This window comes from Jaculus jaculus, chromosome 8, assembly GCF_020740685.1.
Source record: "Jaculus jaculus isolate mJacJac1 chromosome 8, mJacJac1.mat.Y.cur, whole genome shotgun sequence".
In the NCBI taxonomy this organism is placed as follows: domain Eukaryota; kingdom Metazoa; phylum Chordata; class Mammalia; order Rodentia; family Dipodidae; genus Jaculus; species Jaculus jaculus.
The window spans coordinates 33,079,648-33,103,978 of NC_059109.1; the positions used below are offsets into that span (position 1 = coordinate 33,079,648).

At 36.1% G+C, this 24,331-nt stretch overlaps 1 protein-coding gene across 1 annotated transcript in view; it reads left to right on the top strand.

Annotated features, from left to right (window-relative positions):
* The window catches only part of Col21a1 (collagen type XXI alpha 1 chain), a 148,548-nt gene extending 125,731 nt beyond the window's left edge, over window positions 1–22,817 (top strand). The window contains exons 19-30 of the mRNA XM_045157586.1: window positions 777–830; window positions 3,893–3,946; window positions 7,349–7,402; window positions 8,627–8,698; window positions 10,166–10,201; window positions 13,435–13,479; window positions 16,631–16,663; window positions 17,875–18,021; window positions 18,112–18,166; window positions 19,150–19,350; window positions 20,019–20,096; window positions 22,006–22,817. Coding sequence (XP_045013521.1) covers window positions 777–830; window positions 3,893–3,946; window positions 7,349–7,402; window positions 8,627–8,698; window positions 10,166–10,201; window positions 13,435–13,479; window positions 16,631–16,663; window positions 17,875–18,021; window positions 18,112–18,166; window positions 19,150–19,350; window positions 20,019–20,096; window positions 22,006–22,193 — 1,017 coding nt within the window. The 3' untranslated portion in view covers window positions 22,194–22,817. The remainder of the gene's footprint in view (window positions 1–776; window positions 831–3,892; window positions 3,947–7,348; window positions 7,403–8,626; window positions 8,699–10,165; window positions 10,202–13,434; window positions 13,480–16,630; window positions 16,664–17,874; window positions 18,022–18,111; window positions 18,167–19,149; window positions 19,351–20,018; window positions 20,097–22,005) is intronic.
* Window positions 22,818–24,331: the final 1,514 nt, after the last annotated feature.

The following is a 24,331-nucleotide window of genomic DNA, read 5'->3' on the forward strand; positions in this document are numbered from 1 at the left end:
TTTGAGGTAGGATCTCACTTTGGCCCAGGCTGACCTGGAATTCACTATATAGTTTCAGGGTGGCCTCGAACTAACAGTGATCCTCCTACCTCTGCCTTCTGAGTACTGGGATTAAAGGTGTGTGCCACCACGCCTGGATCCTTTTCAAGATTTTTGTTATGAATTTGTAGAGGCCCTTTCAGTACCTAGTTGCTATAGCCCATGAAATTGACATCCAAATTGTATTGTTCTATATCTTAAATTGGTACCTTTTCTCTCATAATCATAGAGGTTAAACTCAATAACAAATAAAAGTAAAATTCACTTCTTTTATCTTGTGTCAGCTTACCAGCTTTCTGAACTAGTTGGTATCATTTTAATATAATGGCAATGGCCATTTTATATTTCATAATGAGAAGATGAGCCAGGAATTCTGTAGAGTCTAGACCCAGATCTCTAAGGTAATTAGGTCACTACTCTCTCCAGTCCTTTATCAGCAGAGGAAGGGAAGGTAAACAAACTGGATTGCTGGGAATGAATTTCCATATCAGTTCTGTGTTAAAAAAAAAAAATTCTCAAGAATCAATTGACTTTTTTTTTTTTTCTTGTTTTTTGAGGTAGGGTCTCACACTAGCTCAGGCTGACCTGGAATTCACTATGTATTCTCAGTGGAGCCTCAAACTCACAACAATCCTCCTACCTCTGCCTTTCAAGTGATGGGATTAAAGGTATGCACCACCATGCCCAGTTAAGAATCAATTGATAATGTTTAAGTTTGTTTTGTATTTGATTTTTAGGGAGAAATTGGGCTTCCAGGACCACATGGAAAAAAAGGAGCTCCGGGGATGCCAGTATGTTCAAGTCATTATTGTGAGAGTGTTTGTGGTGTTCTTACTGCATATCAGGAGTTTGCATTCTGGTACTCATGAAACTATACCACATAAAAAAGCATTAAAAAAACACATTAAAAAGCAGCATTATTTTTGAAGACCATGATTTTCATTCATTTTTATTTAAAATCTATTTATTTTCCCTAGAAGAGTCCAAATTTTCTGATTTTGTTAAAAGTGGCTCCTTAAGTAAAGGTCGGGGCCTCTTGTTAGAGATTAATAGGCAGACAACTGTACTAGGTACATGCTAAGTATGCTATGGGAGAAATATAAAAAAATAAATGTACAATTTTTTTCTGGTTTAAGTAAGGCACTCAGGGTTCAGCAAGCACTCTACCACTGAGCTATATCTACAGCCTAATTTATTTATTTATTTAGACAGTGTTTCAGTAAGTTGCCCAAGATGGTCTTAAGTTCTCTAAAAAGCCTAAGTAGGCTTGAGTTTGTGATTTTCCTGTCTCACACTACCAAGTAGCTAACATTACAACTATAAACTAATTATTTTTTTCATGTTTAAATCTTATAAATTTATTGCCTAAAGGTAATAAAACTACTATACAAACTTTGTAACGTAGTGATATTAGTAATTCCAATTATGTTTGTATACATTCCTAAAATTTATATTTGTTGTTTGAAGTAAGTTGATTTTAATCTATGAATAAAAGCCAGGTATGGTGGCTCAGACCTTTAATTTTAGCACGCAGGAAGAAGAAATAGGAGGATCACTATGAGTTCTAAGCCAGTCTGGGACTACAGAGTGAGTTCCCAATCTGGGCTAGAGCAAGACAAAACAAAACAAAACAAAACAAGAGAAAATCTGGGCTTGAGAGATAGCTTAGTGGTTAAGGCGCATGACTGTGCAGCCTAAGGACCCAGGTTCAATTCTCCAGGACCCACGTAAGCCAGATGCACATGGTTACATGTGCATCTGGAGTTTGTTTGCAGTGGCTGGAGACCCTGGTGCACCCATTCTCTCTCTCTCTTGTCTCTCTCTGTGTCTTTAATAAATAAATAATTATAAAACACAAAATCAATCTTTGAATGAAAATTTCTATAATAGACATTTCATTAAGTAAAACAGATCATTCCCATATTTAAAATATCTGGCTTTTCACTTAACTGTGCAAAGCAGATAAGTTAAACATGGAAGTTTTACTTAGTACTTGGTGAAAGATTTGTGAATCTGGCATGCAAAAACAAAAAAAAGAAAATGTCATTTAATATGAATTTAAGGTTTGAAGACATTTACCAAAGAACTCAAAATTCTCTCAAAAAGATCTCTCAAAACGGAGCATCATTCTACTTTTACCACTACCAAGTTTCGTATTTATTAAAATAAATTAAATTTATTTATCACTATCCAAGCTTTCTCTGTGTGATATGTTCTTTCTTGGGGAGATGCAAACACAAGTCTATTCACCCCAGAGAGGGTGCAGATGACAGACAAAAGCTCGAATGCCCCCAAGTCAGTTTTGATGAACCAGTGAGTTTGTTGGGGTTACTTACAGAACAGAGTGAGGAGGTGCTTACAAGAGTATGAGTGACTCATAGCAAGAAAGCCCTCCCCAGCACAGGGGAGGACTCAAGGAAGGAGCTGCATCTCTGCGTCACTGCACAACCTGCAGGCTGCTGGACTGGTCTAAGAGTCTCCACCAAGCAGTTGTTTCTCCTTTATATAACCTTAGGGAGAGGGCTCCTGCAGCCCTCCCCCCACCTGTCGATTTCCTGTCTCCTTCTGATCCCTCAAGAGGAAATATTTCAATTGAGAGAAAATTGATACACAACTCTGGTTCGAGCTACCCCTCATCAGACATTGTTTCCTCAAGAATATGTATATTTAATATTTCTAATAGTTTATCTGCTTGCTATGAAATACTATACTTTACATTTTTGAGGGTAGCAGATGTCAGGGTTTCATGCAGTTCAAACATACCTGGACCTTGCTATGTAATAGAATCTGGTCATGAACTACTCCTTGCTGGGACTCTCCTGCTCTAGTGCTGGGATTACAAGAATGCACCATCACACCCTGATATGCTTTACATTTTGCATTCAGAATAACAGTCTCAGTTGACAGTAAGGCATAATAATTATGGTCGCATAGACTTCTTTTTTGATATCAGTTAATTTTTACAATATATTTTATTTGCCAAAAATGCTTTACATATATATAATAATTGTTCATAGACTTCTTTTTTGATATCAGTTATTTTTTACATTATATTTTATTTGCCAAAAATGCTTTACATATATATAATAATTGTTTAAGTAGAAACTAAATTAACACATCTTTATTGCAAGAGCAGTTATCATTGTCACATTTTGAGCCATATTGGTAGTTGAAATATGAACTTTTTGTAATGTAACAATAAATTATTATATTTAGAGAATTTATTAAATTTTAACCCTCAAAATATCCTTCAAGAAAATAAAAATTATGACTAATTTTGAATAAGACATTACCTATGAAGAAAACTACAACTTAGGCATCATTATATCATGATAAAGAATATAGAGGGCTGGAGAGATGGCTTAGTGGTTAAGATTCATGTCTGTGAAACCTAAGGACCCAGGTATGATTCTCCAGGTCGCATGTAAGCCAGATTCACATGGTGGTGCATGCGTCTGGGGTTCATTTGTGGTGGCTGGAGGCCCTGGCACACCCATTTCTTGCTTTATCTCTCTCTTTCTAATACCTACATACATAAATAAATATTTTAAAAATATATTTAATAAAAAGAATATATAAATATTTTTTTCTTTATATTCATATTTTGAAATTGTGTTCTTACACTGTAGGTATTTTAAGCAACCAAACTAAAAGGGCTCTGGCTAGTCTTCATTATATCTTACAGTTTGATTCTTTTCTTTATTAACTGTTTGATGCTTGTGAGAAAATTGTCAAATAATGTGTTACAATTTAGTGGATTAGTTATTATGAGAATGTGTAACTTGGAAATGTGATTATATTTTAGAAATATTATTCTCTTAACTACTCTTGACATTCCCTCTTTAAAATATAGGGATTGGTGGGGAGCAATGGCTCACCAGGTCAGCCTGGCACACCAGGACTTAAGGTAATGACAGTGACAATTTATAACCTCTTTGACAATTTTAGCTACAGCTTTACTATGGATGTGCTTTTTAGCAGATGGACAATCACTTGTGAGGAGAATTTGTGGGCAAAAGCACAGCATATGAAATGGGACAGAGTGAAGCTAAAGGGTCCATAATCCCTCACCAATTGTCTTTTTTCCTTTTGGCATTTCAGGGGCACTGAATAGTGCTTAAAACTTATGGACACTAGAGTCCACAACACCAACCTTGAGCATTACTCATTGTGTAAAGAAATGTTCCTAATTTTCCGGTCCTTTTGTATATTTTTATCTATTGGAATGCATATAGATATTTACATAATACCTTGTAATAAATTTTATTAACTGGTCATTCCCTACTGTGTTTAGAATAACATGTTAACCTTCAGATTTTTTTAAAAAGCAAGGTATTCTTGACCATTATATTTAGGTTATTAGACTAAAGTAAAACCAAAATGCTTTGAATCTCATGATTTGACTATATGTATACAGAATCCTGAGCTGATTTCAAAAACTACTGTTTTCTAGCATGTGGATCAGTATATCGACATCTGTATAAGGTTATAAATTAAGTACTGGTTGTCTATACCTCAACATCATCTACATTTCTGTAGATGCTCTAAGGTAGGACAAAAAGTTGTGTGAATAAGATGGAGAATAAACCAAGCACATTCTGGATAAACTCAGGAAACATACCAAGTGCTTAGTGAGTTAATGGTAGCATAACCTTCCAGAAGGAAAATGGAATCACTGCTCTAGAAGCTCTCAGCCTTTCCTTGGACATTGTTGCAGGGGCTGAGACCCTGGCATAGCAGATGAATAGATTACCTAATCTATTCTACCTTGAATTTCTAAAACTTTTAGACAGGATAGAATGTCCTAACTGCCTACTGGTTAGGAAAAAGCAGCTGCTCAGGTTTCGGTGATGGGTCCTTGTGGCGATGGACCTCTGTGGATGCTGGGAGTGTTGTGAGTGCTAGCAAGACATGTGCACACAGAGTGGGTGTAAGACCCTTGCTTGGCTGGTCTTACTATGCAGGAAATTCTTAGTTTTTTGTATTGTTTTATAAGAGGACATAGGAGTTATATATCTTTGTTAGTTGGACATAGTGGGCTCTCTTGTGGTCTTCTGGATACTCTCTTAATAATGCAAGCTAATATTACATCATCTTTGCTGTTGGAAGCAGCACATTGTTTACTCACCTTGAGCTCGAGACCAGTTTTATCTGCTAGATTTTCTATAAGCAACTTTAGAACAATGCATTGGTTGCAACATCTGCCATTGGAATGGATTCTGCCAATTTTTCTGGGTAGACAAGGAAAATTTAGTAGGATAGTTTATTTGTAAGTGAATTCCTAAGATTTATTTTTCCACATCTTGCACTTTTGCAGCTTTGTTAGATATAGAGATAAGATGTTAAAACTATACCTATTACTTTTTAATGAAATTTCATATTTTCTGAATGTACTTTATGTGCCCAGATTTTTTTTTTCCTGCAGAGAGCTACACAATGAATATTTTTGGTTTGAGCGACACATTGCTTTTCTTCCAGCTCTTAAATTGTGCTTATGTACTATATAAGTAGTTATGTACCATATAAAAATAAATGGGTATTGAATGTGGCTGCGTACTGGCACAGCTTTATTTCATATAATTTGGGGGCTGGATATATCCTGTTAGTCCTAACAGTTCTGTTTAGCATATCACAGAGATTTATCATCTATACGTTTGTGCACTTGTCTTCAATATTGTCAGTAAAGTTCTAGCTAGACTATTGTACAAAAATTATAGTGTGGAGGGAATTGAAGGTAACACTAGTTGATTTTTTTTGGAAAAACTTCCCATTTAGATTATATGATCTTTAAAAATAGCTATTAGGGCTGGAGAGATGGCTTAGCAGTTAAGGTGCTTGCCTGCAAAGCCAAAGGACCCAGGGATCAATTCCCCAGGGCCCACGTAAGCCAGATGCATAAGTTGGCACACGCATCTGGAGTTCATTTGCAGCAGCTGGTGGTCCTGGTGCACCTATTCTCTCTCTTTCTCCTCTTTGTCTCTACCTCTCAAATAAATAAAAATAAAATATCTTAAAAATAGCTATTACTCACTTAAAAGCCTATCTTACTATAATAATGTATATTTTTGTTTTTAAAAATTTTGTATGTGTTTGTGTTTTATGGGTACACATATGCCATGGTGCACTTGTGGAGGTCCGAGGTCAACCTTTTTACCTTGTTGAGACAAGGTCTCTCTTTTTCCCCTTGAAGACCATACTAGCTGGGCCTGGTACTCTCCTAACCTTGCTTGCCACTACTCTAAGCACATTGGGCTTACAGACCCATGCTCCAGTTTTGCGTTTGTCTTAACATGGGTGTTGGGGATCTGTACTTGTAGAGTCAGTGTCTTTAACCATTGAGCAATCTCCCCAGCCTCTATTCTTATGTTAAATAAAATATTAACTAAATGACATTTTGATATATGAAGATAAATCATATAACTTTTGGTAAGTCTTGTCACCAGTAGCTTTACCTAATTATTTGTAAAAATAAAAAAAAATTAAGGAACTATTATTCTATGGCTCAATAATATCATGCCTTAAATACATAAATTAAATCTAAATATCATATTCAGATCCTTTCTCACCACGAATAACTTAGAAAAGTTTAACAGCTGGAAGTCAAGTTTTTCTTACTGTGAATTCAAGTTGATGTAATGTGATCATTGCACTGCATTCCCCTGTTCGATCCTTTGCTAGACACTAGGTTGTCATATCAAGTATCAGAGCACTTAACAACTAGAGCTACATTTGACAGTTTCCTTTTCTTTTGTTCACTAATTAGTATTCTCACACTCTCTCTTTCTTTCCTCTTTCCCATATTTTCTCTTTGTCAAGTTGGTCTTATAAATTCCCCGTTGTTAGAGAGGACTGCTCTAGAATCCTCAAAGTGAGCATGAACTAAATGTTTCCTGAATCATACTTCATCAAAGAAGTCACTGAATACTTGCAGCTTTCTTCAGTTGTATTCTGAAACAGCAAAGCAGGTAGATCAGGCTCCTCAGCCAGTGGCTGCTATCAGAGAATGTGGCTCTCACCTGTGCGGGTGGAGCCTGAGGTAGATACTGCTGATTACTAAAGGTTTTCATGTCTTTTTATATACTTGGCATTGCCAGCCTTAATAATTGATGGCAGAGAGCTTTGTAAATGTGCAGACTTATTTCCGTGCTTAATTGTTGCTTCTGTTAATAAATAAGCTTAATGTATAAATCCATGTTTCAAGCAATTGGAAGTGGAAATGTAAAAATTAATGTAAATGTATTCCCTTAAGTGCCTCTATCAGGTAAACTGTGACTCAAAGGTCTTTTAACTCAAGTTATTTTTGGCACAGGGGAGCAAAGGTGACCCTGGTCTTCAAGGGATACCTGGGACTTCTGGACTCAAGGTAATTGTGCCGTGATACACTTAGAAATAGTTTCAAAGGAATTATATCTTCCCCTTGTTACTTAAGAAAATTATCATTTTATATTGTTTCACAAATAAATCTAGTGGGTTGTAGAGATGTCTTAGTGGTTAAAGCACTTGCCTGCAAAGCTGATGGACCCAGGTCCCACTTCCCAGTACTCACATATGCAAGATGCACAAGGTGATGCATGTATCTGGAGTTCATTTGCAGTGGATGGATGCTCTGGTGCGCCCATTCTGTCCATATATCTGCTTCTTTCTTTCTCTCTATGTAACAGCCCCTGTTTTGAGACAGTCATTCCATATGTATAAAGGATAATCTATAAATTTTAATAAATCTAAATATAATGATTTTGTTGCAAAATTTTATATGAAAATAAAAGCTGAACTAAACAGTTATTAAACATAGTAAATCAGTGCAGTTGAATATTCTTCTATATTTAAATCCTTTTATAAAATACTTGTCATATAAAGACTATATAATAGTATATTTTGAGTTAAAAACAAAACTATGCATAGTTAGCACATTTTAATAACTAAATTGTATATTTGTAAGTTCAATAAAATATCTGATGATAAGAATGGTGAGGAATTAGGTTTTTCACAATTTATACTACTTTTATTAATGTTTTATATCAATAATCTAAAAAATAACTGTATGGAAACATTTCTAGGAAGAAGAAAAGAGTTAGAAGATAGGTAAACAAAAGATACCTGTGTAATTAAAAAATATTTATTTATTTGAAAGCAGAGAGAAAGATAGAGAATGAGTGTGCTAGGGCCCTACCCATCACAAATGAACTACAGATGCACGTCTCACTTTTTGCATCTAACTTTAGTTGGGTACTTGGGAATCAAACCCAGGTTGCCATACTTTTCAGGCAAGTGCCTTAGCCACTGAGCAATCTCTCTAGCCCTTCCATGTTATTTGTATTGTGATTATCTTTTAGGTTAATAAAGTCATAAAATACCAAATGTTTATATAATTTTAAAATGTAAAATGTTGGTAGAGATAGGGGCAAGTAGGAGAAATAACTGGACATTAGCAAGATTTTCATTCTTCATACTTTCTGTAATACTTAATAAGTAAATACAATTCAATATTTTTAGCTATGCATTTTAAGTTTGAAATGTTTTGCATACATAAAAATGTGATTTTTCCCAAGTCTATCTGTAGTCTTGATGGAACGTTTGTGTTACTCAGGGTGAACCAGGAGCCATGGGTCTCCCAGGAGAACCTGGATACATGGGCTTACCTGGGATCCAAGGGGAAAAGGTATGCATTGCTTAGGAGTTGTAAGTCACCTTCAATCAGCCAGTTGTGGGTAAGTTTCCCTTTGGTGAAGTTATCACGCTATGACTGCTTATATCTGTAAGAATAACCCACTTTATGTACTTGGTGGATTCATGTGGCATCCACTGCATGCTAATGGAGTATCACACCCAGCATGGGTTTTGTCTCCTAGGCTAAAATTTTGGAAGACAAATGCTGATCAGAAATTATAAAAGTACAAGTAGATGCTATAATAAAATATAATATAATAAAATATAAAATAAAGCCAGAGTGTTTGGCAGCTAGCCCAAATGAGCCAAAAATTTTATTTTTTAATTATTATAAGGGGCTTAAAATACAAATCCTATCTAGTCATTTAAAGTATTTTGCTGAGTTAGTGTAGCAGTATGAGTTCTCTCTATTTTCTTTCATTTTGTCAAGAAAAGGAACACTGAGCTGAATTTGCATAAACACTATTGTTTGTTTATAGGTATTTAGTAACAGTTGATGACCATACACCAAAAAAGTCCATGCCACTGCAAACACATACATTTAAAAGTACATAGGGTAGCTTTTATTTTGGAAAGGCTACAAACTTTAATCTCTGACCCTTTGACCCTCTTGCTTTCTGCCATTTCTACAACTCATGTACTGTCTGCTTAGTGATTGCTACATGAAATGCGAACTTACATTTTTGTTCTAATTGGTTGTGGCCCATACTTGACGGGCTTCACAGCAGCAATTGAACATTATAGTGAATACCAAGTAAATCTGTTGTGGTGCATGTTTGGGCTCAACAGAACTGATCAATATTTGTTCTAATTTCTAAACTTAATTCCAAGATTAAATAGCAGGGCGAAGCAGAAAGGTAATGGGAAACTGTTTAACGTGGCTATTGCCCTTTCAGATCAGAAGCTTTACATCTGCACAAGTGAGGAAATTGAATGACAGAGGCCTAGATAGGTCTCTTGTTTCCCTGATAAATGAGAAATAATATAAAATTTATGAAATATGAATTTTCCTTCAAAAGCCAATTTTAAGCCTATGTTTTCTAAAATATCATTTACGCATGGTGTCTTAGTTTGTCATTATTTCCCACCAACTTGTGGATACTATTAGCTTAATGGAACATTATCATTTTGACTTTTATGAAACAATGTTTACCAAAATATACCCTCATTTTCTCATTCTGTTCACCTTTAGACTGTGATCACACTGAGAAGTGTTCTCTTTGGTAAAATGGAACTTGTGGAAAATTTTCTTTTGAATGTAGAATGGTCTTTGAATATGTCACCTCGACATGTGATATATAGTCTTAAAATCTTCCCAAATATTGGGTTAGGAGACAGCTTCTGTACACATAGGTACTTGTAGAGTTGGCATGATGTCTTTTCTTGCTGAGTTTAAATATGTTGATTTGAAAGGATGCAAAATATTCTACCTTATAATAAATGTCTGTTTCTTTCGCAGGGGAACAAAGGAGATCGCGGTGAAAAGGGCGCTCAGGTGTGCTATTTTGTTTGCTGTTCTGGCTTAGCAATGAAATTAGGACTTTGGGGCTGGGCAGATGGCTCAGTGTTTAAAGTGCTTGTTTGCAAAGCTTACCAGCCCAGGTTCAATTCCCCATGCAAAGCCAGATGCACAAAGTGGTGCCATGTGTCCAGACTTCATGTGTAGTGGCAATTGGTCTTGATATCCTTATATTTTCTCTTTCTCTCTCTCCTTCCCTCCCTCTTTGAAAATAATAAATAACTAACAGATTTTTTTAACTTTTTTTTAATTTTTATTTATTTATTTTATTTGAGAGCGACAGACACAGAGAGAAAGACAGATAGAGGGAGAGAGAGAGAATGGGCGCGCTAGGGCCTCCAGCCTCTGCAAACGAACTCCAGATGCGTGCGCCCCCTTGTGCATCTGGCTAATGTGGGACCTGGGGAACCAAGCCTCGAACCGGGGTCCTTAGGCTTCACAGGCAAGCGCCTAACCGCTAAGCCATCTCTCCAGCCCAACTAACAGATTTTTAAAACATTAAATAAATAAAATCAAGGCTTTGGTCTTTCAAAATTTTATATTTCTTTTTAAATTTCTTCCCATACTATCATATCTAATTTTAGCCCTATCTTTCTCCTGTTTTCTTTCTCAGACAATACCAAATCTAACTTCAAGATATTTTACCATGTCATTGCCATAAATAACTGAATGTCTCAAAACAAGTTATGTTTAGAGCTGAGCTCACATAGTCACTTATTCCTATAACTGTGCTGTTCCCATTCCCATTAACCTTGGCCCTTTGCCGAAAGAAACTTCTGTGAACCAAGGCTATTATGAGCTGTACCAACCTATGAGAACAAACATAGGTATTTAGAAGGCAGTCTGACTTGCTGTCTGAGTAGCATTGCCACACAGTTTTAGGTACCCACCCACCCCAGATTCTATGCCCATAGATGTAGGCTTTGGGGCAGATTTAAAGTACCAGGCATGATTATCCTCCTGTGAAGTGGGCCTCAAATCCAAACAGAGACAAGTTGGTTACTCCCATAACTTTCATGCCACTGTTGCACCAGTGGATGTATCCTTTCTTGCAGATCCCTTGTGAAGTTCACAGCTTCACAGCTGAGCAGAATTGTTGAGTACTTTTCTTTCCTGCTAGCTTGCATAGCACCTTCTTGTATAAAGAAAGAGAGACGGCTGGAAGGAAGCTTTCAGCTCAGTCCCAGTTTGGTTTCTTTAAGTACTGCAACAAAAACATGTGGTGTCTTTATCAAGAGGGATACCATATAGTTTTCGTGGTCAGTGCAGAGCAATGGAAATAGCAAATATTGTTTTATGGGCCTCTGTGGCCTGTGTGACTAACAACTCACTGGGAGTTATCTTATCCCCGGCACTGGAATTTTTAAAATTTATTTATTTGAGAGCAACAGACAGAAACATGGGCACGCCAGGGCCTCCAGCCACTGCAAATGAACTCCAGATGCATGCACCCCCTTGTGCATCTGGCTAACATGGGTCCTGGGGAATCGAGCCTTGAACCAGGGTCCTTAGGCTTCACAGGCAAGTGCTTAACCACTTAGCCATCTCTCCAGTCCGGCACTGGAATTTTTGATTCATACCTTAAGGGAGCTTTATGCACTCATGTAAGGGGTCTTTCATTTACTAAATAAAAGGTTTTCATGTGGCTTGGAAAATTAATTTCTTTATGAGAAATTTTTATGGAAAATCTTCAGTTATTATAATTATTTTAAGTTAAACTTAAAATTAGAAGCATGATAAAATTTAAGTATCTGGGAGTTCTAGGCTATATATTCTAATGCCTTTCTTGGTGTTTATTACATTTAGATGTCTCATGTTGATTCAGTTACACATATCCTCAGTAGAACTTTCCTCATAAACTACTTTAGTTTTTTGTTGTTCCCCACCCCCTCAACACACACATACACAGAGCTTAGAGGTCATCCTAAAATTTAGTCTTTTGCTATCTTTTCCCAGCTAGTTGTTCAATGTATGTGAACTTGGCCTATTTACCAACATGCAATAAATAAACTATGCATCTGCTTAGTGATCCTTTAGCTGTGTTTTTCATCACTGTCCCGTAAGGCATCTTGTGGTCTGACTGAATCTTTCTCTTTAGTGTTATTGCTTGATGCATTGGTATCTGCTCTTGCTCAGCTGCTGAAAGGAGCTATTTGACATGCCTCATATACCTCCTCCACTATGATCCCCCTTATCTTTTCTCTAAGTTGCCACCTGGCACTCATCCCTCTAGTCACAATGTTTATTTAGACATTTTCTACTTGTAGTAGACCAGTTCCTCATTACTGATTTAATTACATATATTTCCCATCACACAGTAAGCAGCTTAAAGGCATATAATAATGTCTTTATTTCAGTATACCTAAATGCCAGCAAATAGGTACTGTCCAAGAAGTACTGGGAATTCACTTATGTAACTCAGTGACTAAATCACTAGGCAAGAGTGATTTAAGTTTTTGTCAATAATTTGGCCCCTGATGGCACAGAGGTCCAAGGTCATATCTTGGTGATAGAGTACTTCCCCAATATGTGGGAGGGTCTGTGTACAAACTCTGGCACCACCAAACAACTGTCATTAGAACTTTCATTAATTATATTATGTAGATGTATTTCTTCTTAGGAGTTCCTAATTTGCTTGCTCAGTGTAGGGTTTAAGTATCACTTTAGAGTTTGGCATAATGTCTTAACTATAGATATCAAAAAGTATTTGTTAAATGGACCAATGTGTTGACAGAGTTTTAAGAATATTTTTCTTATTTATTCTGATTTAAAGCTCTTCATTTGGATCTTTTTACTACAATATAGCATAGTATATTTAATAAATGTAAAGAAAATGTAAAGATAGTCAACATTTAACACAACTTATTGAAATTTTAAGTGTACATCTTATGCTAGATATAGCATCACACATTTAATATGGACTCAGCAAAATATCTTCAGTTTCTAAAAGTATTTAAGTGATTTTTTTCTTAGTGTGTGAAAAGTCAGTAGTTTCCGCTTGTCTCTGTCTATTTAGCTCTGAGACTACAGTGACTTTCCTTCCACTCTTTTCTTTGAGTGACTCTTTCCCATCTCTCATTTAATTTGCTTATTTCATTAGTGCCTTTATGCCTTTTTTAAGAGTTGAGAATAAAGCACATAACTTGCATTTCTATATAATCTTACCATAGGTCTGTTAATTAATCAATACTATGTCTTACATGTTCAAGGGCCTCAGGGGAGAAACTGGGAGACAAGGGATCACAGGAAAACAGGTATTTTTATTCTTTCCTTTGGTGAAAAGTAGAATGATAAGCCACATGACTGGACCACTTCGGGAGATGGTTACTTTTCAATGCAGATGAGTGGGATGAAGTTTAGGTGCCCTAAGCAGACAAGGATGACAGTGTTTGGTGTGAGTGGTAATGCTGTCCTTTATTTGTATTTTATTTTTATTTCCTAGCATTGTTAACATTAGTGACTAATGTAACTAATGGATGGCAATGTTGTCTTCTGGCCAACCTAGTAAATGCCAAAAGCCTAAAATTTCACCTATTTCTTGGAAGAGTTATTGGCCAAATGCAGCTAGCTACATCATGTCAGCACCTACCTGTTTGCCACTTACACTTGAGTTCCTTATTGTATAACTGCTGGAGGATGCAGACAGTGAAAAATTTACCAGTTTCTCTCTAGTTTGTCCACAGATGTAACTTGCTGCTCTAGAGATTTACTAACATTCTATTCTGAGAAACTGTGTTGTGAAGCAGATCCTTATAAGTTTGTTTGCTTTTCTTCTTACTGAACTGTTCTCATCCTATAATATGTCAGTGAGATTTCCGTGTGTCATGTAAGTTTAGCCAGGGTTTAAAGACAGTAGTTAATGTTCATACAGCATGTTTGCTGCTGCAAAACCTCCAGATTCAAAATACTGAGCTTTGTTTCAGGTTGGAGTAAGCTGGAAGGGCAAGGCTGTCTGTGTGAGTCCTCCCATGATGTAAAACTCCTGCTGTGAAATTGGGTGGGGGAAGGAGCCAGTATCTTGGCTAGGGATGTAAAACTAGGTGCCAATGGATCCACTGTCAGGTGTCTCTGAGTCCCCCATATGGAGCACTGTGTGAACCCATGCAACAGGGTGATTGAAAGCATAAGACACCAATGCTGTCTGTACTGGGGGGGGGGGTAAGTACCACATATTAAGGAGTTGAAAATTTACAAGCTAATTATAGGAGCAGAAGAGACTGAGAGGAGAAATGAATTGTTTGCCTCTAGTTCAGCAAAATAAATGTGTTTCAATTTTCTGTGCTCCTTGTCTCAATGACTAATGGATGATATAGCCAATTTTCCCTGACAGGTCAGTTTCCTTAAATTAATTACAGGGTAACTATAAGTAGCTTTTCTCATAAAATATTTTCTCTTTAGACATTCAATGATAAAATAACTGTAAACAGAAGGCTGAGTCCTTTGGAATTTGAGATCAGGCAGAGCTGGCTCACTGGCTTGTGGATAACTCTTCCTCTAAGATCCTTTTAACAGTCTTTTTCTCATTTCTCAAGGAAAGAAAAGAAATTTTCTAAGATAGGATTTGATGTCTCTAGAAACCTTTAGAGCTGCATGTGTTGGAAGCCACATTTCCCACTGCCAGAAGCTGATGCAGATAGTGTACTCTGCTGAATGTCATCCAAAGCTCGTTGTTACCTGTCATCTTACCAAGCACTACTGTTACCTGTCACCTTACTAAACACTACTATTAACTGTCCCCTTACCAAACAGTACTGTTACCTGTCACCTTACCTAACACTAGTCTTGCCTGTCGCCTTACCTAATACGACTGTTATGCATCATCTTACCAGGCATTTCATGTATGTGATATTTTGGCTCATGTTTCATGATTGTTTCTTTTTACACCATCATCTTAATGAAATCTTGGATAACAGCTGTTTTAAGTTTTATTTCTAATTCATTTTCCATTTTTGAGAATAACTTTATCGTTCTTTCAGATAGGCTCCAGTTAGAGTATTATGTCTGGTGGGAATTGTCTCTGCATTTCTTAGAAACAAACCTCAGTACTTGTAGTCAGTCTTAGAGCTGGTTTTGCTCACTATATGTTGACAATCCTGTTGTAAATAAATACCAGACTTCAGAGTTTCCTGGACATTTTCATATATATCATGGGTATCTTGAGGACATAATCCAGGTCTAAATGGGAAATTCATTGGTAGATTCTATCAAATATATGTAATAATTTTGTGCACACAACTAAGTCAAATGTGTATCAGGTATGGAATTTCCCACTTGTGCCATCATGTTGGGACTAAAAATGTTCAGATTTGGGAGCATTGCTGAGTTTAGGGTGCTGGCTTAGTAATACCTAACCATATTTTTAGTTTTATATAAAACTAAATATTTTGTATTTTCATGTCATATTTATTTTAATATCATAATTTACTTTGAGACAACCTGGGTTTACCTGTTTTGCTTTATATTTGCTTAATTTGAACTTTAAAATTCAGAAAATGAATCAAAACAAAGTCAAACTTTTCACATGAACTGTTGTTATGCATTAGATTTCATACTGAGTTACAGAAAAACCAGTTGTTAAAGTTGAATTATAAAACCCTAGCTATATATGTGAGTGTTATACCCCTTTTCCTGAACAGATATTGTGCAGATTTAAAATATCAGTACATGATGAATTGCAAAAGTAGAAATTTGTGTTGCCTTCCTTAAGAGTTATTATCTGTAACATATCATTGTTTTGCATATATGAAAGACCAGGGGGAAAGAAGTTAATAGAGCTATCTAGATGTTTCTAGCTATTTTAATGATCAATCACTCTATAAGGTCCCCAAGTGTCTGTGTTACTGGGGAAAGATATCACACTTTATATAATACTGCTTCTTAAGTCTCTCAGTTACCAACAGCAGATAGTTCCCTCTAACTCATCATTTTTAGTGGTATATGTCTATGTTTTATCTTATCTTTGATCAATAGTACTCCATTAACTTAATTCTAAAAGCATGAAGTTGGGAAAATAAACTACTCATCATTCTCATATAGTAGTATAGAAAGTGTTCCTTAGATTTAATCTGGTTTGCATTTCATTTTTTAAAATTGTATTGTATGTGATGTATGTTTTCTTCAGTATAATCCACTCTAATCCATATGATTTGGCTTGAAACATATTAAAACACTGGTATCTGGTGATGAAATAGTTATGTAATTAATTTTTTATATTATCCAGATATACATTTAGAGCTACTAGCCTCTAAAATACAAAAAGTTTCTTATGTGTGTATTGTTGACAATAATTCTATCTACATTTTAAAACTGAAATTAAGATTTTATTAAGTTTGTAGTGAATGGTGTTCACCATGTTGCTAGTACTGCAGTTTGCACATTAGGATGGTTTGTTTTCTGTTTTCAAAGGGAATTCAAGGCCATCATGGCACAAAAGGAGAGGTATGTTTCTTCAAATATGATACCCCTTTTGTTCAATTATTCTTGCTTGGCTTCTAGGTAATATTTAGATCTAGCTTTTGATGTTATAAGCAGAAAATATCCTTCATGGTTTCTCAACAGAAGTTAGTATTTTGTAATTTTCAAAAATAAACATGTATATTGAATTTAATCATGCATTTATCAAAACTAATTGATTGTTTTTTACTGAGAACCATATATTTTCTGTATACTTTTTAAGGGCTCATTTTAAAAAATTTTTATTTAATTATTTATTTATTTGAGAGAAAGAAACAAAGAGGGAGGGAGGCAGAGAGAGAGAGAGAGAGAGAGAGAGAGAGAGAGAGAGAGAGAGAGAGAGGGAAAATATGGGTGTGCCAGGGCCTCTAGACACTGAAAACGAACTCCAGGCACATGTACCAGTTTGTGCTTGTGGTGTACATGGGGCCTGGGGAATTGAACCTAGGTCCTGTATCCTTGCAGGCAAGTGCCTTAACCACTAAGCAATCTCTCCAGCCCGCTATATATTTTTCCAAAAAAAATATTGTGGGGCTGAAGAGATAGCTCAATCAGTAAAGTGCTTGCCATGAAATGGGGAGAACAAATTTTCAGTTTCTAGGACCCATGTAATTGCTAGGTGAGTGCATATATGTAATTCTAGCACTCAAGAGAAGGGGAATCTGGGGCAAGCTGGCTAGCCAGATGAAAGTTGGTGAGATTTGGGTTCAAGTGAAAGACATTGCCACAGTAAAGTATATGGAGAACATTTGAGGAACACATACCTCGTGTTAGCCTCTGGCCTTCACATGCAAGAGCACACATATACAGTCACATCCACATACCTGTAACATGTACATACACGTGCATGCACACCATACGTATCTCTTTTTCTTTTTTTGTATGTGTATATCCTGTTAGAATACAAACTCTTTGGGAGCAGGATTTGTAAAGCCTTTGCTATATCTCTAGCATTGTATGTATGGCTTTCAAAGTATATAGTGAGTAGATAGTGGATATAGAGCTGGCTAGTTGAATGTATGGGTAAATGATAATTTAGAATATATGAAACTGTCTTTCTGGCCAATTATGGTATTTTCAGTTATTTCCTATACAATTTGTATATGTAAATGTATTCATATCCTTAAGGACTTTCATGATGCAGTTATAAGCTCTGAAACATTTAAAAGAACATTCAAAGATGTATTTTGCTTTAGACAGGTGACAAAGGAGAGCCTGGTGTCAGAGGTGCCCCTGGACCAAAAGGAGAAGCTGGGCTGGATGGCTTGATGGGCCCTTTAGGTCCCAGGGGACAGCCTGGGGAAACAGGTCCTCAGGGACCTCCAGGATTGGATGGAAAGCCTGTGTGTATCAAATGTTTTCACTGTTAATATATTTTTATAAATGTTTTTATATTTTTTGGACATATGTTATAACTTAATAATTTGATGCAGGGGAGAGAATTTTCAGAACAGTTTATTCGACAAGTTTGCACTGATGTATTAAGAAGTAAGTATTAAACATAGTTATTTCTCTTTTTATTAGCATATTTTAATTGTACAGGATAATGGGTGGCATTATGACATTTTTACCCTTGTGTATAATGTTTTTTGAACATATTTTTATTAATTAATTTATTTATTTGCAAGTAGGAGAGAGATGGGGGGAGAGCATGGGTACAGCAGGGCCTCTTGCTACCACAAACTCCAGATACATGCATCACTTTGTGCGTCTTGCTTTACATGGGTACAGGGAAATTGAACTTGGGCTGTCAGGCTTCACAAGCAAGGGCCTTTAACCACTGACCCATCTTGCTATACCTGAACATTTTTAAATATCTTCTTTCACAATATAAAAGTAATACATATTTTTGGTAGAGCTGTAGAAGATATAGATGAGAAAATACATGAGAGGTTGAAGCTATGGCTCAGCTGGTATTTGCCTACAAAGCCTAATGACCTGGGTTTGATTCCTCAGTACCCTCCTAAAGCCAGATACACAAAGGGTGCATGCATGTAGAGTTTCTTTGCAGTTGCAGGAGGTCCTGGCATGCCCATATGCATTCTTTCTTTCTCTAAGTGAATAAATAAAAAATATTTAAAAAAGAAAACTCATGAGCCTATATTGATTTTTCATTATTAGTATTTTTTAAAAATAGAATGTTATATTGTATTTGTAATATTAATAAATCATTTTGCCATTCAATTAGTTTTATAACATAATTCATGATCGCTTAATTGACGAATGTGGATATATATACATATATAAATATATATTTAATTGACTAATTGCTTTTGGAACCACTTTTACCTTTTCATTCTATTTTAAGCAAGTGCTGGAATAAAATTATTACAGACAGCAGTGGTTATTTCTAAAATTAAATCATAGAAATAAAATTCATTTTCCATAGGTGGGGGGTAAAGTTTTAAATTATTAGGAATATTTTAGTTCCAAAGCATTATATAAATAATGGGAGTTCCTTTTTCATTAAGCCCAGCTACCAGTTTTGCTTCAGAGTGGAAGAATTCAGACCTGTGATCACTGCCAGTCTCTTCATGGTCCCCCTGGTCTTCCTGGGCCACCTGGTCCGACTGGCCCTGAAGGTCCCAGAGGGTCTCCTGGTTTGCCAGGAAGAGATGGTGTTCCTGGATTAATGGGTACTCCAGGACACCCTGGTGCTAGAGGATTAAAAGGTACTCAACTTGTTTTCATAAGCAAATGAATAAATGAGGGACTTTAAAATAAACATCCTTAGGCCGTTCAACGACTTGATGACTAAATTTAAAACTATTTGATGAATAGGTTAAAACTGTTAACATATGAAGCTATAAATGTTGGCAGTACATTTAGAGATTTTATCAGGTCTTTAAAGAGAAAAACATGGGCATATTTCTTTTATTTTAACTTTGGTAATTTCTGCTTTGTTAACTTTTTCAAAATATTGTTCTATTACAGAAAAATAATGTTTTGGAATCAAGCTTTAAATTAACTCATAATTCACTTTTTTTTGCTGCCTTTGAAATTTTATAAGAAGTGCTTATTGACAAATCTTCCCTTTTTTATTTAATACTATATGAACAATAGACAACTCTCACACAAGACTAAATATATATGTATATATACATATATAATATCTTTCTTCAATATGTAATTCACATTAAATCTTTTATCCACATCACTGATGCATTCAGAATGTTTTCCCTCAAAAAATATGCTTTACACTAGTAATAAAAATACATGGAGAAATTGTTAGGTAGATTTATTTTTTGTTCCAATATATATATTAACAACTTTAAGAGAAACTTGTAGAAGGCAGTGATTTTACATGAAAATAACTTTCAACACATTTGCCACTCTGCAGGTCAGCCAGGAAGAAATGGAGAAAAGGGGAGCCAAGGGTTTGGGTACCCTGGAGAACAAGGTCCTCCTGGTCCCCCAGGTAAGAACTGGACTGTCTTGCCAAGCTGCTCAGACTGGCCTGAACTCTCATGATACTCCTGTCTCCTTCTGAGTACAGGGGACTATGGGCATGTGCCATGGTACCTGGCTTGATTCCCATTTTACTTTAAGAAAAAAATCATAAATCTTAAAATCTATATATTAAATAATTTGAAGCTGATATTTCCTTTCTTAAGTGATCCACAGTTGAAAATTGAGATTTTGCTACTAGAATTTTCCACATTTGACCTTATGTTCATGAATTATTTAGAATTATCCTATACTCACCACTTTGTCTAATATAAAACCCTTAAAAGTCTGGGTGCTTTTAGTCACTTCTGCCTATCTAGTACAAAACACTGTCTAATCTTCACAGTTCTCAGGAAGCAGAGTGAAGCTGAAATGGCTCTCTGGTGACCTCTGCTGACTGTGTCTGTAAATTGATGACTTTTGTGTCTTGACATTATTGGAAGATTAACTAACTTAATGCGCATGACGTGGTTGTTTTGATTATGCTGTTATGTTTGGTAACTCAGAAGGTGTGGAAGTGGATCAAAGTAATTTAATATTGTTTATCTAAAACATGTAAGCAATACCTATAACCATGATTAAGTGTTAAAATTTTATCCTTAGTTTCAGCAGAAAGTAGAGAGCAGTATCAACCACCCCAAATTGTCTGCTCTGTCCAAAATCTGCATATTTTGTTTTTAAAATATATCTTATTACATATATTTTAGAAAGAAAAAGAGAGGGAAGAGTGAGGGAAAAAAGAGAAGGAGAAGGAGAATAGGCATGATAGGGCCTTTAGCCACTGAAAAAGAACTACATATGCATGCATCACCTTGTGCATCTGACTTTATATAGGTACCAGGGAATCAAACCCTGGTCCTTAAGCTTTGCAGGCAAGTGCCTTTACTACAGAGCCATCTCTCCTGTTTCTGTTTTGAGCCATCAACTTTAAAAAGCCAGTTGTCCTAAGTTGACTTGCATTTCCTTGAGTTTGTCAATTGAATGAACCATGCTGTGGTTGACAAATTATTGCTCTAATGTCTGTTATACTATAGCAATGAATGTGTATTTAGATCTGGAATCTACAATTATGGGTGGTGTGAGTAGTTGTTTTTTTTTTTTTTTTTAACTGTATAAACCATGTAATGACTTTACCAGAGCTTTGTTCCACCTATATATTACCTGCTAATTAAAAATGATATTGGAAAATGCAGGCTGAAAGGAAGAGTAAAGTTTAGATAATTCACTAGATGTATCAATATATTAGCTCAGTGTCTTAATCAGTAGCTTTATTGACATACTACTAAGCTTGGCCTGTTTATGCAAAACTTGTATGGATTTTTGTCATGAGCATATGTGTGTATGGTACTCACATGTGTGTCTGCATGCTCATATGTGCATGTATCTCAGTGTTTGTGTAATTGCTCATACATGTGTTTGTGTGTGTGCAAATGGAGGCCAGAGGGCAACAATGGGCATATTTCTCACTAGCTTTCCACCTTACTTTTTGAGACAGGGTTTCTTTTTCAAACTATAGTTGGTTGATCTGGCTAGACTGATTGGAGACGAAGCTGAGTGGTGTCCCTGGCTCTCCCTTGCCAGCTCTGAGATAACAGCCATATACCACCATGCCTGGCATTTGACATGTGTTCTGGGACCCAAACTCAGAACCTCATGTTTGTGAGGCAAGCACTTTCCTCACTCCCCAGCCCTGTTTATGCAAAACGTAATTTTTCATGGTTCTTTGAAAAGGGGAAATCATGTGTAATTGCCAAGAAAATTAATGCAAATACATAAAATGTTCAAGAGGATTTTTCTCAGTTCAAATTACTCACAGAAACAGCTATGTCACCATCAAAGACCAAAATGCTCTACTCACACATTTGTAATGTCTTACATAGGTCCGGAGGGCCCTCCAGGAATAAGCAAAGAAGGTCGCCGAGGAGATCCAGGTGCCCCGGGCAAAGATGGAGATCATGGAAAACCAGGAATTCAAGGGCAGCCAGGCCCCCCTGGCATCTGTGATCCCTCGCTGTGCTTTAGTCTCCTTGTTGGAAGAGATCCATTCAGAAAAGGACCAAATTATTAGTGGCTGATGCCTCATTGCACAACCTAGACCTGGTGCTTTTTTCTTGTGGTCTTTTACATCTCAGGAAAATAACCAACAGCAAACTCTTGAACAGAAACTCAGTACCTCGCTGTTTTTACATTTTTCCTTAAGGAGAAATACAGCAAAGTTCACCTATACTGATTTTAAAGCCTCCTGAGTACCCTGGGTCATTGAGATGTGGTCGTGTGAATTAGATATTCTCAAGTCCATTTATTTTAGTCAAACCTCAACATGAAAGTCAACGGTTGCCAATAAGCTTGTGGATTTCAGTCACTGTGAAATATTCCACCTTCCGTCTCCATGAAGTAGAGTTCAAGTTCGTGTTTGTGTGTATTTCATGTTGCATGTCGTAAAGATCATGTGTCCCCCACAGTCATGAGATGTCTGGCTATTGAAAGTAAAGTCAGGGCTGATAACAAGCTAGAACTGATGACGCAGCTCCAGTTCTGTATCCACCATGGGTTCTACATCCACAGAGTGAAATGAAGCCACATGGAAAACATTTAAAAAATATATGTATCTGGGGTCCTGGGAGATTGCTCAGCAGTTACAGGCACTGGCTTGGAAAACCTGCTGGCCACAGTTCAATTCCTCAGTCCATAATTCCCACATGAAGCCAAATGCACACAGTGGTACAAGTGTCTGGAACTTGTTTGCAGTGACAACAGGACCTGGTGCACCTAACCTCTCTCTGTCTCTGTCTGTCTGTCTATCTATCTATCATCTATCTATCTATCTATCTATCTATCTATCTATCTATCTATCTATCTATCTATCTGTCTATCATCTATCTATCTATCTATCTATCTATCTATCTATCTATCTATCTATCTATCTATCTATCTATCTACCTGCCTATCTATCTCACTCCCTCTACTCACAAACAAATCTTTAAAAATATAGCTGTATATCACATACAGACTTTTGTCATTATTTCATAAAAACATGTTATAGCAACTATTTACACAACCTTTATATTGTCTTAGGTTTTATAGTAATCTAGAGATTATTTTTAATTAATATGGAATGTGGAGATGTGCATAGTGCATATGCCAATGCTCTTCTAGCTTACCTAAAGGGCACCTGCGATCTGTTGTTCTTGGCCCTGGAGCCCTTCCTCAGCAATACCAAAGGCCATCTCTATTGTTGAATCACATTCTGTAGTGTCTATGCCTATAGGTTGACTGCTTATTGTTCAACATTGTGAATATCATTTTTGAATAAGATTAATGTATTTTTATTTAAATTTTAAACTTTAAAATTGGATCAAGGATTACACTGAGGAGTGCTGATTACATTGAGAACAAAGTTCTCAAATTTTAAAAAATTAAAAAAGAAACTGTTCCATTGTGTGATGAATTTGAAAAACCTGTATGTTCAAAGGAACTGAAAAAGGCCTACTTTGCTTATTAATTGGAATGTTTGCTACATGCCTTCATTTTCCATTCCCCTCATATGCAATCATGTATGTTAATATTCATTGTAGGAAACCCCATGAGAATAAATGCTCTGCTTTGAATGGAAGGTTATTCTGAGAGCACCTTGTGCGTTTGAATACCTTCAGCAGACTTTAAAATAGTATGAAGTTTTTGTGTACTGCCGGAAACACTTCTGTAAGGAACACCACTTGAGGTGCTTTGCCATTCTCAAACTTTTGTTATATGCTTGCTTTTGGAGTAAAATTCTGTACTTACTTAATTGTAGTCATTTTATACTTAACTTGAAATGATTAGTGAGTATATGATCTATATTATATGACCATTTATTTTATATCATTCACTAGACTGTTTACCATATTCTTAAGAAATTGCTTCATTTTTTTTTATAAGTTTATCATCTGATCTGGTGAGTTATTCACCTGAGCAGACAGAATACCTGCTACTTGGCCCTGCTGTGGCTGTTATCAATGTTTAGCTTTACTGTGCAAATGGTCCACCTTATTGAGGACTTTGAAGAAAATTCCATACATTTTAGCAGCTAAATGTGTGTAAAGCTTGTTTTTTTTTTTTCTTTTTGTAATTACATTCAGCAAAGCCCTAGCTATCTGCTTAGGTCTGCTATACTTCTTCTAATTATGGTATTTGCAGCTAAAACTTTGTGAAAGGACTACAAAACAA